Below are 19,755 nucleotides of genomic sequence, written 5' to 3' on the forward strand. Positions count from 1 at the left end.
TGATAGCAAGATGCCTGATAAACACGAACACACTCAGAGCTCTTCCCTTCTTTAATGTCAAACCACCAAAACCACCAGCCCGAGTGAAAGAGGCTAGTGTCAGAGCCTGCCTCTGTCATGTGCAGAGTTGACGAATGACTACTGGTACCTTTCAGAAATGCCCGTCCATGCAGTTAAAATATTAGGTAACATAATGAAAGGAGAAATAGATCTGTGTAAACCTAATACAAGAGGGCCCTCGAGCCTGGGTTTCTCACTGGACGATGGGCCACCGGTGATGTATGAATAGAAATCAAACGCGATACAATAGAAAACCTGACTGTGTTTATAAAGATCAGTTGTTGTTTTGGACTTCTGTCTTCAATTTCTTCACCTAAATAAGGCAAAAGAATAGTAGAGACACATAGGTCAGTATTCTAACTAAAAGGCTCTAGCTAAAAGGTTTAACACAGATTATTTTGGCATGAATAGTTAATCAACTTCAGTTAAAAAGTCTGAACCATGCAGCTTCTCTGCAAAGAAGAAAAAAAAAATATTCACCTGTCCCTTGTAAACCAATAACCAATAACAATGAAAAAAAAGCTCCACTGTGACAAACACACAAACCACCGAGTTAATCTCAGTTTGTTCTCCAACGATGTAACATTTAACCAAACATAAAGTGATTTTCTCAAGAGGGAAGCGAGATGAACAGATAAAATCTCATTAACAATGACTTCAACGATAATATTTGTTGCATTCAGATGCTGTCGGAATTCTTTCAACTGAGAGTATAACGGGAAATATTGCGTGGTACTCGGGTTACACTAGATATTTGTTCCGGAGATACAGGCAGTATGAACAATTGATGGTCAATCTTTAGTACTATAACTATGATACTGTAAATACTACTGTTATCTGGGTGGTCAGTGCCCACCTTTTTATTGAATAAGAGCTGGAACGTCTTAATGAAATAGCAAAGAAGTACTTAGAAGTACTAAGTCTAAGTCTAAGTCTATTGTCCTTTTAGCCAAGCGCTTTGAACATTTATTGTGATTTCAAGATTGTTCTGCTTTTCCTGTTTTAAATTGACAACATTTTACCTTTCTAATTAGAATTCTAATTTATCCATATAACAAATTTTTTTTGTTTCTGAATTCGGAAGCTTCTGCTTTAAAATCGGCTGTAGACGTCTGTGCCATTGATTTAGAAAAGTCGTCGAACAACTTACACTTCCCACTTGTCCCAGAGGCACTTGAAGGCAGCACGTCTGGAAACAGGAAGTCTCGAAACTTTTCAGCAACTTGTTACCGCGCACGTACCGTGCAGACGTGCGTCCGCTAGTTTGGTGTGTGGGAGGTTGAAGGTGTTCAGATAGTGGTTAAGTTAATATCGAGAGCGTTTTTTTTTTTAAAAGAGAAAACAGAGAGGAAGCAAGGTGAACATACGCGACAGACAGACAGACAGACTGTCTGTGAAGACAGACCAGTTAGCTTGATAGTTTCTCCGTGGTTGGCGCTAAGCCCCGTGTGAACATCAATATGTGGGAACAGGAGGAATTTGCAAAACACTGGAAAAATGAATTTCCCGACGGAGAAGTACCCCAAATGGACTTGAACTCTATAGACGACATCGAGTCGGAGCTGGAGACATGCAAAGCCAACCTGAAGAAGCTCCAGAAGTCTCTAGCCGAGGAGAAATTCAAGGTGATCTACCTGCAGACCACCATGGCTCGACAGAAGAGGAGCGACCCGGAAAGGCTTGGAGGAAACGATGAAAACTTTAACACTGACACTTTTGGCCACTCCAAGACGGGAAATATTAGGAAACCGCTGCGACGAGACGACGAGGGCGACGGGGAGAGGACAAGGGTGCCCGACTCTGGAGGCGTGAAGCCCCACGCGGCAGGTAACACGGCGGGGTTCATGAGCTCCTTCGGCCGGGAATGGAACAGGTACGGCGGAAAGACAGGTAAGCCCGTCCCCATCCCTGTCCCGCCAGTGAAACCCAGCTTCCAGAGAGAGGACGCGGCCACTGGCACCGTCTGTCGAGCGAATGACAACGAGGAGGGCAGCGACAGAGAATACGAGGATGCGGAGCTCAATGAGAATTTCGTCAGGAATAACTTGCTGGTCCCTAAGAGCTCCGGCAGGGACGGCCAGAGGACGTCGAACATCTACCGGGACAACCTGCGGCCTTTCCGCTACAGCAGGGACTTCGACTCCGACGACGGCAGACTGTCACCGTCCTACCACCAGACTCAGCGCAGACCCTCCCGCGGCTCCGGGTGCAGCACCCCTGACAGGAGGAGTGATGGGTACCTGAGCTCCGACCACGACGACTCGTCTTCTGCAGGTGATGCTAATTAAAATATAGTTCTGAAATGAAACATTGAAGAAAAAAAAAAAAAGAAGAAAAGCATAAAAAAAAATGGCTCAGGGAACAAAATACGATTACTCAAAATAGCATTGCATCAGTGATAGTTTACTGTGTAAAAAAAAAAAAAAAAAAAAAAAAAGCTCTGATGAGCGGAATGATGAGGGGAATAAATCATTCCTACTCAGGGCACAGTGCTCCAGATTGAATGAAACATCCAGAACTGTTTTTGATCAGCCAATGCAAGCCATATGTTAGACTTTGTTCACCTTTATATCAATCACTGTCCTCAGTGATCTACAGCTGATCAACACTGTTATGTGATTTATTTATGTCTCAGTCTTACTTCCTTCTGTCCAGATTAGCCTACTTGCAGCAGACACCATCAAACAAAAGACACCCTGCCTAACCTTGTCTTGGGCTCGTACTTAAGGTGAACTAAATGTGTCAGAGATGCAGTGGCACACCTTACATAATGGAACTAAGGTCTATTACCCACAAGTTTGCAGCAGCATGAAACCTTTCAAACAAACAGGAAAAGTAAGCAACAATAGCACCCATGGTTTAGCGGTCATTTCCTTTGTTAACCCCTGCTCTCGCATCACACCTTGTTTTTAGCTGTGCAAATTAGTTGTTTGTTATTCTCAGAATAGTCATCTGTATTGTATATGTCAGCCGTTTCCACTGCTGCATGCAGTCATTTCTTTGTGTGAAGTCGTTCTACATCAGACTTGACCTTTGGGAACAGATGTCCCAACTGTTGCTAAGGCCCAAAAATGAAGATTCTTAAGTGGTGTGACATCAGCCATAAAGGAGCTGAAGTCTTCAAGGCGGTCATTGGCCTTATACTTTTGTTGCCATTTAACTCACTGCGCTAGTAAAATTCAGGATCTTTCTCTGCTGTCTTTTTCTCCTGGTATGATGTCAGAGAGATGCTGCTTGACACGATATCCTGTTAGAGTTCAGTGGTCGGACGAACAGCGCACAGATTGTCACATGCAGTCAAGTGAAATAAAAGCCACCATAAAACATTCTTATTAGTAAAAGAAAGTCATCATCTTTATCTTTAAAAAACACTCGAGATGAATCAATATATATAAAAAAAAAAATGTTGCCACCCTAAAACTATAGCTATTTGAACATGACTTATTTACATTTGGAGGATGACTGTTATCATCCTATGATAGGTCCTGTATCATTAACCTGAAAACCAACATGGATGTGGCAATGTACATTTTGGATCTCAATGCTGTAACACAAAAAGCCAGTCTTGCCACTTTATTTTTTATGCATTTTATGAGACCAAACACCAGAAGACTGACACCATAATGCGCGCCCAATATGAAGCTGCTGTTTAGCTTAGCTTAGCACGAGCAGAGGGAAACAGCTAGCATGGCACTCTCTAAGGGTAGCTAAATCTGCAAATCTTAAAGCTCACCAATGGTCTAATTGGTGAAGGAATCTTTACTTCAGATAAGGCCTGGTTGACATCCTCTATAAACTTGTTATCAAAGGGGAGCATTTATAAAAAAAAAAAAAAAACTTTCTACTTCCATGCAGATCTGACATCAGCTTTCAGCGATGCCTGATGAGAAATGCTGGGAATACCGTACAAGTGGCTTAAATTCATTATGTTTTGAAAGTTATAATGCACATAACCACTCAAATAAAACAATTGAAAAGAGAAGCGTACTGTAGCTTTTCAGCGAAGGCTATAATAGTTAACTATAACAATATGACAAATATCTTGTTCTGTTAAGCACTTTGTAACTATATTTTCAAAAGTGCTATCCATGCATCTGGCATTGCTGAGGGTCATCTGCTGCAGGCACAACACGGCTACGAAGTGCAGACAGTACATCTCACATGCCTGGGCCTCTGGAGGTTGGCCAGTCAGAACAAAGTGGGCTTTTAAGGAGGGAGCCTTATAGAAACAGGGGCTAAAACAGCTTGTTTTGGACAGTGGTTCATCTAAAAGGCTACACAGAGGTCTGGTATAAGATAAATAAAGTGAGGAGTGAAAGCTACTCTAGTAGATTCCCTTATTAGAGATATAGAGCTGGAAGTGTGTATAATAGGGCTGTCTTAAAGGGGAACTACCGTTTTTTACAACCCCGACCTAATTTCTAGCATAAAATACGATCGTTTACTCACCCATATAACTTTTGTGTTATTTGCACAATGTCATCATCATCCGGGGTCTGTAGGTCAATCTACAGACCCCGGATGATGATAACAGGTAACTCCGGACTCAACGGAGAATAGCACTAGCTAGCACTGATAACAAAATATTGGTGAAATGAACGAGTTTTACGGCAGATAATGCGTTATTTAGAGGCTGCGTTTCGGTGCCCCAGTTACTCCCACTATATGGATATACGCTGATCTAATTATCTCCCGAACGAATCTAAATGACACGAAAGTTATATGGGTGAGTAAACGATCGTATTTTATGCCAGAAATAAGGTCCAGGTTGTAAAAAACAGTAGTTCCCCTTTAAGTGATGCTGTCTGACCCTCTCAGAAATGAGAAGTGTTGATAGTTATTCCAAACAGTCACATTGAAAGGCATATAGCATGCTAGTTCGTAAGCTTCAAAGGTAGCAGCAGGTGGATGTTGCTATCTTTAGACAAAGCCCTGTTTGATGTTTGTTACTTTTAGTCTGTCTGCTAAAACTAAGCAAACAGCCCTCTCGCTCTAGTTTCATATTTACCTATACCCGGTATGAGAAGAAAGCAAATAAGTAGCTTTCCCACAGTGTCAAACTGTTTTTTGAAGGTATCACACATCAGGAATGCTCACAGTGATGTGAAGCAAAGTCAGTGATTTCTAGTAGCAGCCGTAGTTCGTTTTTATACGAGCTGGTAACGTGGGGTTTTAAAAGATCTATTTATTCCACAGTGCTGGAGAAAAATGACTGTCAAGACTATGCCTGGAAACTGGATTCACACTCAAGTCACTTTTGAGGCTTCCTCAAAAAAGTGTGGCAATATCGACTGAGATTGTTTGCGTATCGTGAGTCAAGAGGGAATGACTAACTTGAACATGTGAAGATTGAGGAAGGATCTCTGAGCAAAGTTCTTCAGTGACACGTCCCATTCCCCAGTCTGTCTTGTTGTTTTTTAATATCAGATTATTATGGTTGGCTTAGTTTGGAGTTAAGGTTCACATGATGACCTGTACGTGATTTGTTGCATATTAACTGGTCTGAATGAAAAAAGGACATGGGGAACTGACGAGTCTTACAGTTTGGGTCAAAAGCCTTGAAATAGAGAAGTAAATGAAACAACTAGGCATGAGTGCTGTTAAAGCTGGCTCTAAGGCACTCTGTTTATTTAGTTGTTGAAATCATTTTATGCAAAAGTGGGAAATTTAATTTTGATATTATATTTTGTAAGTGACAAAATGTGTGGAAAGATGATCTACCAGTAAAAGTAAGTGGACTGCGTCTTTTGTCTCTATAGCTGGCTTTGCATCTCAAATATAAAAATAGATAAACTAGGAAAAAGAAAGGAAAACCCCTGGGTTTTCTCTTGTCAGACTGTTGGTTCTTCTATTGTAGTTGGTGAGGGGACGTATTTTCCCATAAACCCCCCTGTAGGTCAGCAGGGGACAGCACTTACTCTTTTAATCTGTTCCATCTTTGTTATCCAACAGGATATTGATGTTTGCTCTGACAACTGGGATAATCAGTGGAAAGAATTTAATTGTCGCTAAAAACAATGGAGGGTGTGTAGCTATGGGAAGAACAGGGGGCCTTTTCGGGGGCCTCTGCCTCTTTGGCTCTGAGGTATTTCAATTGAAGTAACAGAAGAAATCTGGCCTCCTGGTCACTCAGCCTTATGGGATGAATTCCTCTTTTACTCCCACTCCTGCACGGACACAAGCCCATGCCAGGGGTCTTGCTCATGCCGATGCCTTTGTGTAACTTCCGTTTGCTGGGAAGAGGTCGTCCATCAGGTCATGTGAGTCTGGGGCCGTCGCTCTGGCCTCTCTGTATGGTCCCTGATTCACCTCTGATTCACTGCATTGTTGGTATAAACCTAGAGTACTCCATTGTCATTTCAAGACTGTAGCAATAAACATTGTATTTTTTAAGGATTTTGGAAGGTCCAAATTCTTACAGAAGCAAATCAGAACTCAGAACTGAAATTAGTCCACACCATTTAAAGCATTTCAATTCTGAAATACCTAAGCAGTGTAAGCAGCAGATATGAAATCTTATTTTTAGCTAAAAGCAACTTTGGTCCCAACAGAGAAACATCTTTTTATTTCTCACAGCAAGGCTAAGTGACTTGTTGGTTAATCAACGTAAGTCACTATGCCAACAGAATGGCCACGCTGAGAGCGCCGTTTCCTCCTTCTGTTACCTATAACACATTTCACTGTTAAACAGCCGGTAGCTCAGAAAATAGCCAGGAGAGAAACGGTGTTACATTCAAATGTGTTTGATAGAAGATGATGTATTCAGATGTGATATTCCTGATATAGGAATTGCTATTTTAAAAACCCTTTGGACAACGTGATAAGATGAGCCACTGAATAATAACTACCAACACTGATGAGAGATACTCTGTGGCCTTATCTATTCTGGTCCTGGACTGTGCGCATATATTTTCTAATTAAAGTCTTTGTATCCAACGTCACATGATATGCAATTACATTTTTAGACAGATTTAGACAAACAAACTCTTTATCCTCTTACTGAAAATGTACTTATGATTCAGTGAAAACCTTTCATCATAAAAATCCACATCCATCCAGATCCTTTGAATTTAAATCAGGGCTTCTAGATGAGTTGTACATGATAAAAACCTCCTTAAGGAGTGATGGGTTACCAGTTTTATTTAAACCTCACCATGCCACCTTGCTTTTGAAGTTTGCGTGGGCATCATGCCAAGATGCCAAAAGCTCTCTGAGGCCTACCATTTTGTCCAGATCGGGCTAAAGAGTACAAAAAGCAGTGTTAAAATCCCACCAGAATCTGCAGGCGACTCTTGCCATGGTGTCGGGTGTGTTCATGTATCTACAGTTGTGAAAAGACTGCACAGATTGGACTTGCATGGGAGGTAGTCCTATTGAAATGGTGTAAGCAAATTTGAGCTAGTAAATACTAGAAAAGACCTTCCATCCGAAGGAATTTTTTGTTTTATTGTTATGTTTTTTTGAAAGAAAGTAAGTAGGTCTGGAACCCCCTGGCATAGATCTGCCAGGCCAGTCCGGTTGTTGAATATTTTTTATATGTTGATGGGCAGAAGAACAACAACATAGTCTTATGTGTCACCTAAGCACTGTGGAGTGGAATTTACATAGAACAAAATGTCTCTGATTGGTTGTAGACTATCCAGTTTCGTGCAGAGGTATTTTTTTTTCTCTGTTTTGGTTGAAACACGCCCCATAATGAAATCCAAATGTTTTTTTACCAGACTGTTATTCTGGTAAGACCTGAATCTGGCTATGGAGAATATTATTTATTGATATTTTTGTTGAATCAATTATATCCTTGTGGTGTCACATTTAACAGGGACTGTTTTAAGGAGAATCAAATGTCAAAAAAATCCAACAAGTTCCATACATTAGCACTGTAGTATACAGTATAGGTTTATTTATGAACAATATTAAACCCAGAGTGTCAGCAGAGAGACTGTTGGTATTTTTACAGACTGAGATGATGATAAATTCAAGATGACTGAGTCGGAACTGATGAGGAAAAGAATTCATAATTTGCCATTTCCCTCAAAATGAGATCACTCATTCTCAGAAAGTACTTTATAAGATTAGGAAATCATCTCACATGTTTCTACAGCAGGGCGTCGTATCACAATGAACCCCTGCTGTAGTGTAATGAAGTCATCTGCATCTCCAGACAGGTTCGACGTCACGTCATGCTGCTAACAGTTTCTCTTTCCATGTTTATATAAATACAAAATGTTAGGCGTAATATAAAAGAGAAAACATGGATCCTTTTTAGAAAAGCTGTTGAATGTCTGGTTGATATCAAAAGCAAATGCTCAACCTGGAGTAAAGGCAGGTTTTTGTCACTCTGCTAGACAGTGACTGTTGAACGTGACACACATATTTCTTTTTTCCTGAGTTGTCTCTGTCTTCCCTCAGAAAAGCAGGGCTTGTCCAGGCCCGTCCTGCATAGCATGTGCGGCAGGGGAACTATGAGCCTGTCATATTGTTTCCATTTCAGCAGTCTGTGGTGTAAATGGGAGCTCAGACATTTGCTTTCTTTGTGCCTTTCTCATAAACCTGTGAATAACAGCTTTCAGGCCTCAGTGTATAAGCTGGGTTCTCACTTCTGGTTCGTATGAGTTATTACGGCATTGTTTCACATCTTGAGTCAGTCCAGTGATTGACTGTCAAGTGAAGGTTTTTACGCCATGGCACAGAGAATGTAGGCGAGAAAATCCCCACAAATGAGAGTAAATCTCTCCCCAAACTCTGGCTCATCATAGTCATTTCCTTGGCAATGCTACCCTAGAGCTCTGACAAATATCTAACGTCTCCTCTTTGTGTTTTCAGTTTAGCTCAAAGAATTATCCAACAAAACACATCACCCTTGCCTCTCTAGATTTGTCTGTCCATTGGAGCTATTTTCTGGCATTACAAGACTAACTGACTCACCAGTTACCTGTTTGAAATATTGGCTAATTTGTGGTAGCCTTGAGGCCAGAACTTCCCTGCTTACATTATTTTAGTCTGGAACCCCTCTGTTGCAAACAGATTATGCCCTGGCAAAAATCTGCTCAAATCATTTTGGCAGGCTTTATGTAGTGATGGGTGGAAGATGATGAGTGTTATTTTTTCAACATTGGCTTGTGCTAACTTTTCAAATATGAGTGTATGGTGCATTTTGAATTTTTTATTTTGTCAGATATCCCAGTGAACTAAATATCCCTGGACTGTTGGTTAGGAAACAAGCTATTTGAAGACATCACCCGGCCTTGGAGAAATTGTCATGGGCGCTTTTCCTTATCTACATTTCTTAATAATTAGAATTAGCATTATTTCCTAAGGCCTTTCTCAAGACAGCTCTGGTGTTGTTGTTTTTTTTCCCTTTAAGATTGATTTTTGGCCTTTTTCGTCTTCGTTGTAAAGGCACAACAACTAGATAAAGGGAACTGTGAGACTGTATAAGGGAATGTTATGCAGCATATGGTCCATCTAGCTGGCAGTGATACTGAGGGTCCACTGCTCAGGCCTTAATGTTGATGTTTTTCTTGTAGCCTAAACAAGTGTGCAGTTTTACTGTAGCTTATTGACCCACTGGCAAACTTTGATTTCATACTGCTGGGATCCACCTAAGTAGGAAGTCTAGCATAGCAATTCTGTATACTGAATCGTCATGTAATCCAGTTTTTCCATTATACCCCTATATCCTCCTGTGGAGCAGCAATTCAAATTCTTGAAATCTGAACTCTCTTCCATCATGCAGCCACTTAAAGTCACCTTATCTTTAAATCTTCAAATAAATACTTACACTATTTATGTCCTGACTTGTTGCATGCTACTTTGCTATTGAAAGTGTCGTTGTGGTTGCACAGGGAAGCAGGCGGCATATATCTATTATGGAGGAGGAGATGTGGGTTCTGCAGCATCAGCCTTGGTTTCTGAGATGAATGCAGGTCTAAATACTGTGTGTATACAGAGGCCTTGAACTTAGTTCTATTTCAGAGGTGTGAAATGCAAAGCCGGGACTTGCAGTGCATATACAGGAGGTATTCATCTAGCACAGTATGCACACATGCATATGCACAGAAACTGATATGCTGATCAGGTATTATTTAAAGTACAGTATCACACTGCTGTTTGCTGTGACCACCCTTTGCCTTTAAGACAGTTCTCCTGTGTGTATTTGCAGATATATTCCAGGGAATTTGGCAGTTCTGTTGTTTCAAGCACCTTGTAGAACTTGTTACAGGTCTTCTTTGGATTTATTGAGTCTCTTGTCTCCTTCAACAATCCCCTTTGTTGAGATCGAGGGGATAGAGATCCCTGTGGGGGTAATACCATTCATCACTCTGTTTTCTCTAAATCACATGAGACTGCTCCATTTGTCACCACAGTCTCTCGTGATACACTCAACTTGACCTGGTGACTTGAGGTTTCTTGTGAGGTACTTTTTTTCACCATTGCAGGTTTCCCCTCGATGCAGTCCTAGGTGTAAATGACACACAGTGTAGCTGCTGTTACCTCACAGAAAGTCCTGTGATGCAGTGTCACCCTGAAGTCTGCTCACGTCAGCAGCCACACCCATTAGCAGCTGAAACTGTGACGAGGATTTACAATGGGCGAGGTGGCCGATGATGCATGATGGAGGTTTTGTTATGACAGGGATTCAGTAGAGAATGTGAAGACTGTGTCTGACTGTAGTTATTATCATAATTAGTGGCTTCATTACAGTACGGCGTTAGGGCCATAAAAGCAGAATGTTGTGAATTGTACCTGAGTTCCCATAGGTCATTGTTTATAGGACGGTGTCCTTTGCACGTGTGCGCATGTCCATTCCTAGAATTAACAAAGGTGTGAACCTCCCAGGGGTTCGTAATAGGGACATGGCTATGCTAGAAAGAGGAAGAGAGAAACAGGAAGAGGCTGTAGGCTACTGGATGTGATGGTCATCTAGATACGGCTGTGCGCGCCATTCACTAATAATTATAAAAAATAAATCCCGGCTACTGATTTTGTTTCCGTCTCCCTTGGGATAGGGCAGTGCTAGATTGACCGTCATTCTCACCCTGCCTTTCCCTGAATCAACTTCCATCTTATAAACAAAGGCCGAGACAAACAAAACAGCCACTGTATCTCGCTCATTGAGTTTCCTTCAGGTTATGGCTTGCATCTAGGATTTTTACACAGGGGAGTTCATGGTCAGGAAGTGTAAACTCATTCTTGATGTGAAGTTCTTTCAGCTGAAATCAAGATGAGAAGAGCAGCTGCAAGACCGGGGAGCGCCTGAGAGTCGTGGTTTTCCTGTCAGTTAACTGATTGATGTAGCTCTGTCACAGCTCTGCTAAACGTACAAACCACTTGTAAACCAAGACGGTTGCAGGACTGCACTTATTTATCAATCGATTAATGTGCTCATCGTTTTAAGTCACCACTTACATTTGGACCCACTTTATCTTGCTTTCTCTGAAGGGTCTGCAATATCTAAATTCCCCTCAGATCTCAGTCTGTGGGAACATATGGTTCTCATAAATAGATGGATAGATAGATAGATAGATAGATAGATACTTGATTTATTTTGTTGGCGAATATCAGATTTGTAGGCATTTCTCAGTCATTGTAAATCTTTGTAGAATGAAAGCTAAGCTACATGTTTATGATGAAAAGGTTGCTTTTCTCATGCTATCTGTCACCTAACCTAAAATAAGTATTTATATCTGCATATAGAGGTTTGCAAAAACAGTTTTTTTAATAGTTCAAAACATTTCCTTTGAACTGAGAGCACATCTGATTGGCTGACATCTATTGCTGCTATGGAGACCACAGTGTGGTACATGTGTGGTGACGAACTGGGGTGCTTGTAGCTTGGTGCTTGGGCCCTGCATTCTTCTCTGGCACACTGTCAGTGAGTGTTCATGGCCTCATATATCAGTTTACTACTCCCTAATGATTTTGCACATTATCGGGCAGTTACATCAGACATCACCCAAATCTGTCAAGTGAACTGGTTTTTGGTTTCAGATTTCAGTTTACAGTGTGTATGAAACCCCAGTTGTAAATAATACTTTATGCTGTAAGTGGTGGAAATTTTGTGAACGATCCAAACCTTTGTAAAACTAACGTAGACACTAATTGTAGACTAATTGAACCAGATTAGTCCACATGTGAGGGAGATCCAAAACCATGACAAAAGTTCCAACGCTGAGAGCACCACGTGGCAGCATTTTGGATTTAAAAAGTATGACGACAGAGGAAATACCCCTCACCTCTGAAACCAGTCACACTGGTTTTGTGAAAATCCTTCTCACTACTAAGGAAAAGGGTTTTGAAATATTAGAAATATCTCTAAATGAATCGACAATGAGTTGATGAATCAGAATGGAATCAATGCAGGAAATCAGTGCCCTGATATTAATTAGGGCTTCAACAAACAATTGATTATTTTTTTCAATTAATGTATCTACTATTTTCTGAGTAGTTGTTAAATCTTTTGGTTAACTATTAAAATATGACAGAATAACAGAATGCCTATTAGATTTTATTCAAATATAAACATGACATATTTGAAAATGATATCTATGAATGAAAAATCCATTTTATAATTGAAGTTTTACTGAATGATACTATTCAACAAAAGTTCAGATTTATTGAATGTAAATAAGATGTTTTTATTATACTCTGTCATTATTAGCATACATAGTGTTGAGTGTGATTTAACCTCAATAACTTGTGCTGATTGTAATTGGAAATGCAGCTGTAGATATTCACTGTTCATACGCATATTAACCTAGCATGCATATCTATGTGAGCGGAAAGACAGTAGACAAAGGGAGAACATGCAAACTTTGCATAGAAAGACCCAACTCATCCAGCAGGTTCCTGTGAAGCAACACTAAAGAATGCTTTTGCCCAGTTACAGCGTAACGTTGACTGAAGGTCATGTTGTTTAGTTTTATAGGTCTGTATGTGCGGAAACAATCTGCTTACAACTTGTCAAAGCGCTGGAAAGCAGCGCTACCATGCTAGCCATTAGCATCAGACTTAGCATCTCCTCTTGAGCCTCTTCTTTTCTCAAAAACAAGTATTATAATGACACAAAAATTACTTGGACCACCAACCAACCATCAGACTAAATTCACTGTAATGGTCCAAATATTTAACGGTTCAGCTACAGTTGGGAGCAGTTTAAAGTTTAGTAAGTGTGCAGCCAGTTTGTCTTCTTCTTTAGGGCTTCTGGCAGCTGTGTCTCAAGGATCTGGATCTCTCTCTAATAAACTTTCTCACTTTTGACACTGGTATGTGTTTTTTTAGTAAACACTGAGACGCTTTGACGTCTATGCAGTTGACATATTTACACGATCGATGGTGTCACCATGTTGTGCTGTCCCAGAACGGACAAACAAACACTAGCTCTAGAGAGGGTCTTTATTATTTTGCTGAAGTGAATCAGAATCAGGAAAGACTTTATTGCCAAGCATGTTTGTACATACAAGGAATTTCCTTAGGTGTTGTTGCACTCATTACTCATGAAGTGTTGGCCACTTTTAGATCTCTTTGGTCTCCTACACACTGGGAAAGGGGATGGTGAGGGCTGAGGGAGGGGTGTTTAGCTGGTTGCAATCTGTAAACATTTCACTTGATGCCGCTAAATCCTACACACGGGTCCATTCATCTACACTGATCAGGCATAACATTATGACCACCTGCCTAATATTATGTAGGAGTATCGTTAGTGCCGGCCTTTGGGTCCTATGAGTTGTGGGGTTGAGATACTTGATCAGTTTGAGATGTAGTGAATTTGGAGGCCAGGAAAACGTGGTCAATGCAATCTGGGACCGTAGCTTGTTGGTTTTATTCAGAGAGAAGAGGAAATCGAAATGTTTTTCAGGTTCACAACTTGGAAAAATGTTTCCTTTCAGAAACATTTTGCACATGGCTACTTTTCTATGTTATATACCATTTTGGTTTCTGTTAGGGTTTTGTATCAGTGGTTTGTACCAGTGTCTAACAGTCACATGTTGCAGAAGGAAGTTGGATGCAAACGATATCTGCTGACACAGACTTTTCAGGAAGGAGAACATAATCTTAATAAACAATGTTTTTAGATACATGTTCAGGACAGTAGAAAGCTCAGTGAAACAAAAAATAAATGTGGGCAAACCACAGCATAGTCTGATCCTTGTAGTATTTTGAAGTATTTTCATTATTCACACCTAAATCTCAGATGTGAAGGATGGCAGTAGAAAGTTGTGAACACACTTGTGGTTGGGCTTGCATTCTCCCTGCTGGAGTGTGAAGTCCTCATGGTAACTGTGTCAGATCGGTGTCATGTTGAAATCTGAGAAAGAAATATATGTAGTCACAGATTGTCCTGGATCAACTCCTTAATAAAGATGAAGCTTTGAGGGGCACTGCTATAACTCACCTGATTGGTACATACCTCACCTCAGAGGCACAGGTTTGTGGCATGTTGTCCCCTCTTTTTTTCTTCATTCCTTCCGGTCTCTCTCTTCACAAATGAGTATTTAAAAAAGGCCAAAAGAACAAAGGAGGGTTGGCTCAGGCTCTGTGCGTTCATACCTGTCACAGCAGGAGATGTTCTCTTTGACCTGACTTTCTTTTTCCCTTGAACACAACGGTATTACGTCTCAGCGCTGTAAAACAGAATGTCTTGCCAGCCTTTGGCACTGCTTCCCTTGTGTGACCTTCTCAGGATAGTGTTGTTTTGCTGTTGGCTACCCACTAGGGAATTGCTGACACTCTGGCGGTTACTCAACAGTGAAGTGTTAAGACACCTGTACCGAGAACACAAAGACATCCACAGTTTCTCTGGTTCTTGTTCTGTTTTCGTTTTGTCTTGAGAACATCCTTCACCACGCTCATCGCTTTCACTTCCTCTTATTATCGGTGGAAATAGAAACAGTTGGACAAATAAACACAGTTGGAGTTTTAATTTGTATGTCGCAGGGGTGTCAAAACTATGGCCCGTGGTCCATTTCCAGCAGGAAATTCTAAAGACATAATGGAATATGGCCCACACATGGACAGTAGGTGGCACTAGCGTCTTGAACGCTGCAGCTTCTCCACAAAACAAAATTAAACAAAGAGGACTTTTGCCACAGGTGACCATAAATGGCCGAAACCAAAGAAATGCAAGATAGCAAGTGAGTGTGGAAAACTTCAGACACAGTTGAAAAATGTATACTTCTTCACAGAAGTGTGTTTGATTGATATGCAATGAAACTGTACGACGGCACTGTGAAACCAAACGTCAGACCTACACTGTTGCCAAACAAGAGCAGAAAGTTAAGCAAATGACAGCTCGTCTGCAAGCTCTACAACCGTTTTCATCCACGCTAACAAAACACAGGAAAATACCGCAACAGTTGATACCAAGGTACTCAAGTCATTGCGCAGATTGGAAACGCTTCCTCATGTGGTGACTTCATAAAAGAGGACCTCAGTAAAGTCGCAGGATTTATGTACCTGGAAAAAAAAGGCTGACTCAGAAACATGTGATGAGAGCAACATTACAGCAGCTTACTCCTGCCCTGTCAACCATCCTTAAGTTAGAAAATAATTAACAACGTTAATGAAAACCCTCTCAGGGGACTGCATCGTGAAGCTCATTGAGGCAAGTCCAAGGGTTTGCAGCGCTGTAAACAAATAAAGGGTGGCTACAAATATGAATCATATTTGGAGTTATTTCACACTTTTTTGTTTCCTACATAATTCCATATGTGTTCATTCATAGTTTTGATGTCTTCAGTGAAAATCTTCAATGTAAATAGTCATGAAAATAAAGAAAAACCATTAAGTGAGAGGATGTGTCCAAACTTCTGGAAGCTTTCGTTTCAGGAGATCCTGTTGTGTATAGTCCCATGTGGAAACACTACTAAGCTACTCAGAGCCTGCATGTTTGTGGATTAAGAGGTGTAGTGTTGTACATAGAGGAAGAAAGTAGAAAGAAAGTAGAAAGTTCCTTTGGTTGAGTCCATGCTCTTTGCTCAGTGTTGAAGGCTCCCTGTAGAACAAGTCACTTTTTTTTTTTTTTTTTTTAAAGTGCGCTGTCATAATTACTTTCTAGCCCAGAGGCCTTGGCAAATGAACTGAAAGTTATGCAGTGTTGTGCTGTTCGCTCTCAGGATTTTATATGATGCCACAATAGTTGTGTAACTTTCACCGCCTACGTTTTATTGGACTCATTTTAACGGTTGTTTGGTTTTTTCAATGATTTATCCGTGTTGAAGAGTTTGTCATGTGGATCTTTGCTTTTGTGTTTGTTGCTTCTTTCACCTGTTGGTTTGTTCTCTCATTCTCTCTCTGTTGTGGTGAAGAGGTAGAGACCACCAGAGGACCATGATATGCTGAGGTCTTAATGCTCAAAACCACAATGTCAGTGCATATATGTCAAGCACAACAACATCGGTTGTTGTCTTTAAACACAATTTTTAAGGTTGGCCAACCGGGTTCCAAAGGGCTCTGACACAGAGGTTTTTTGTCACAGGGTTTTGTGCTTCATAGTCTGTATTTGTGCAGCTCTGTTGAGCAGCGTATTACCTTTTCTTTTTGAAAGTGAAGCTTTGACAATCACTTTGGCAAACAGTAGTTGACTTCTCAGACCTTCAATGTGTGCTGCTGATTTGTCTTTCCTTCCCTGTACCACCATACCCTTGTTACCCCAAACAATCCCCCAAAGATTAAAAGGTCAATATTCCTTTATCTGCATGAGACCTACAGTAATGTCAGTGAGAGCTCACCTTATCTGAAGGTTGGACTGCAGGATGCTGTGGAGGTGACCACAGCACCCTCATGTGGACAACTATAATATGTTGTCTTCATTCTGTAATGCTTCAGTGTTTTTAGTATGGGTTATGGTTGTGTTTACAACTTATGTGTTAGCAAATATGAATGTAAGCAGTAAAAAGTTTTCTATATCTCTGAAGAAGCTCGCTCGAATGTGCCAAAACCCAAATGACATCAATTAATGTCATAATGTAGTGTTTTACCATAGAATACAATAGAATAAACTATTTTGGCACTTCCACTCTTTCATAACAGCACCTTGCGGTAGGAGCTCTACTGATATGGACTAAATGTCAGGATATTTCAGCCTCTGCTAATCCGACTGAACATTCTGCTGTCAATCTGTCTCCTGTGAGTCCCCCATCTTTATGGAAGTGCAGCTATAAATAGCTGGAGTTCCACCTTGAGATACTGTTAGCAGTTCAGAGTAACGGGTTTGAGACATTTCTGCTCATATAGCAGTGACTAGTTTTTCCTTTACCTCTTCCATTAATGCTGTTCACATTCTGAATTATTTGTCTGACACAGATTGTAATAATAACTGTTAAGAAAAATCTCACATTCTGACTTATAATTATCAATTTCTTCTTTCCCTTATAACACTTCTCTCTTCACACACTTCACAGACTGAAGGCCTTTGCTCGGTCCCGTGAGTGTGTGTTGACAGAAGCTAAACACTAGAGTGCAGTAGTTCTTTATTTAGACAACAATACATTATCCCTTCTCTGAAGCAACCTTGTTTAACCTCATTGTGTGTTTGTATGCATTTGTGTGTTTTTGCCTCTGAAACCCTTAACCGTATAGCAGCTTTGCTGTTTATATGCATAATCCATTTATGGAGCTGTCTTATCTTCTCTTTGGGATAGTGTCATGCTGACAAATAAACCCCCTGCGCAAATGTTTATCTGTGGAACGGAGAAAATGAAGCTTGCCTGCAGGAAACAAACACCAATGATGAGCAAAATATTTTACAGTGTGTGTGCACATTTGAGTGCATGTTCATGTTCATGTGTGTGTGACGGAGCAGTGCTCTTTATCTGGTGTCTGTCCAATCACAGCATGATTCAGATGATTTCCACATTGACCTCAATAGATCAAAGTGAATTCAGCTGGCACGGGATGAATACTCTGTCTCTCTATAGCGCTCCCTCTGTCTCACACACACACACACACACACACACACATATATATCAATCTCTTTGTCCCTTCCTCTGTCTTTCTCCTTGACACAAACAGGCTGAGGACTGTGTTTAAGGAAGCTGTTTCTTATCATAAATCAGAAGCAACTTTCGTATAGAAACAGTACGTACACACACACACACACACACAGCCATTTCACAGTAGTCTGCTAGACATAGTCGTTCCACATAATTGGATGGTGAAGGAGTTAGGGGGGAGATCCAGGGCAAGTGAGGTGAGAGGGAATCTCGCCTGCCAGAGCACATGCTGTGATCCACACACACACACACACACACTCTCTCCCGGTTTCTTGTGTAGACAGTGGTTTTGTGAATTTAATAGATAAGCTGGTGAGAGTGTTATTCTATAACACACATTCACAAGTTGGAATAGGAGGAGGAAGAATAGGGGAATCAAGGTAGTAGCTGCAGGATGGATTACCCTCTTTGTGTATTTGACACTGTTAAAAATGATGAACTGATGGAGGAAGTGTACAGTGTTTGGAAGCAACCTAAATGTTTGTGCAGTTGATATAAAAGGAAAACCCCAAGGGGCTTATCGCTCCAAAGCAACTATCAGACAGTAACAACAATAAAACAACGCCCCAGATGATTTCAGTCTTTCCCTTTTAACAAGCAGACGTTCATTACTGGTGCACTCCGAGCTTTTTAATAATGCATAGTCATTGCTCGTCCCAGCCGCCATCTCCCCCAACCCCCAAAACAAAGGGATGTGTGGGAAAAACATACAGCTAGAGAATGTCGTCATCAATCTCGAAGGACGGTGTCAACACTTTCTCACAGAGGTTCATACTACCTCAGTCAAGGTACTTTATAAGATAAAGTGTTTTGGCTTTGGCATTGGTTGGCAGTCATGTTCAGTGCCAACCATAACACCCTGCTGTAACTTGATGCAGCTGTGTTTTCAAATGAAATTCCTCCCTTAATGATCAGAAAAAAGCATAGTATTAAAAGGTTAATTTTGGTGTGTTTTAAACTTTTATTTAAACAAAATAAACTTTTTAGATCATGCTTTACTCTATGTTATAAGTACATTTACAGATACAATAAAAGATCCATTATTTTCTATTTTCTGGAGAGGGCTGTTTTTATATTATATTTGATATTTGTGAAGTCTGTTCCAATCCAATGCTTCATTAGGCATTTTTTTTTTTAAGCCGCTCAAATGGAAACAGTTCATAACTGTCTATTTCCTGCGTGTGCAGCCCTACTCATTTTTACATACAAACAAGCAATGCTAGAAAACAAGTGTTAGACAGTCAGTGGGAGGTTATGCAAGATTAGGTTGTCATTGGGTTTTTTTTGTTTTTTTTTAATTTCCACTTTATTCTCATCAACCAGTTCATGTTCCTGTGGCAACTCAGGGGGAACAGAGTAGCTCACAACACACAGTCACACACTGCCACCCCTCCTGAGATATGCCCACCCCGCCACAACACACCCATCATCCAATCATCCCCCAGGCCTATGGTTGGGGTTGAAATGTTGGTTAAAAGGGGTAAATGAGGGTGGGGTTTGTTGAGTGAGATGGGGCAGGGGTATCTGGGTAGAACAGGGTGGATGACAGCTTGATTGGCTAGTGCCTAGTTACTCAACGACAGACTCGCAGGGTCTGGCAGTGACCACTCCAACATCCCCCCCAAACTGTCTTTGTATTTTTCCTTTAGTCACCAGTTGATATGATAAAAAAATGGATCAGTCTACATCCTGTTCATGTTGG

At 40.8% G+C, this 19,755-nt stretch overlaps 1 protein-coding gene across 1 annotated transcript in view; it reads left to right on the plus strand.

Annotated features, from left to right (window-relative positions):
- Positions 1–1,297: 1,297 nt before the first annotated feature.
- The window catches only part of abr (ABR activator of RhoGEF and GTPase), a 122,420-nt gene continuing 103,962 nt past the window's right edge, over positions 1,298–19,755 (plus strand). Inside the window, exon 1 of the mRNA XM_084564068.1 lies at positions 1,298–2,334. Within this exon, the coding sequence (XP_084420194.1) occupies positions 1,521–2,334 (814 nt within the window). The 5' untranslated portion in view covers positions 1,298–1,520. The remainder of the gene's footprint in view (positions 2,335–19,755) is intronic.

Source organism: Chelon labrosus (genome assembly GCF_963514085.1).
Source record: "Chelon labrosus genome assembly, chromosome: 17".
In the NCBI taxonomy this organism is placed as follows: Eukaryota; Metazoa; Chordata; class Actinopteri; order Mugiliformes; family Mugilidae; genus Chelon; species Chelon labrosus.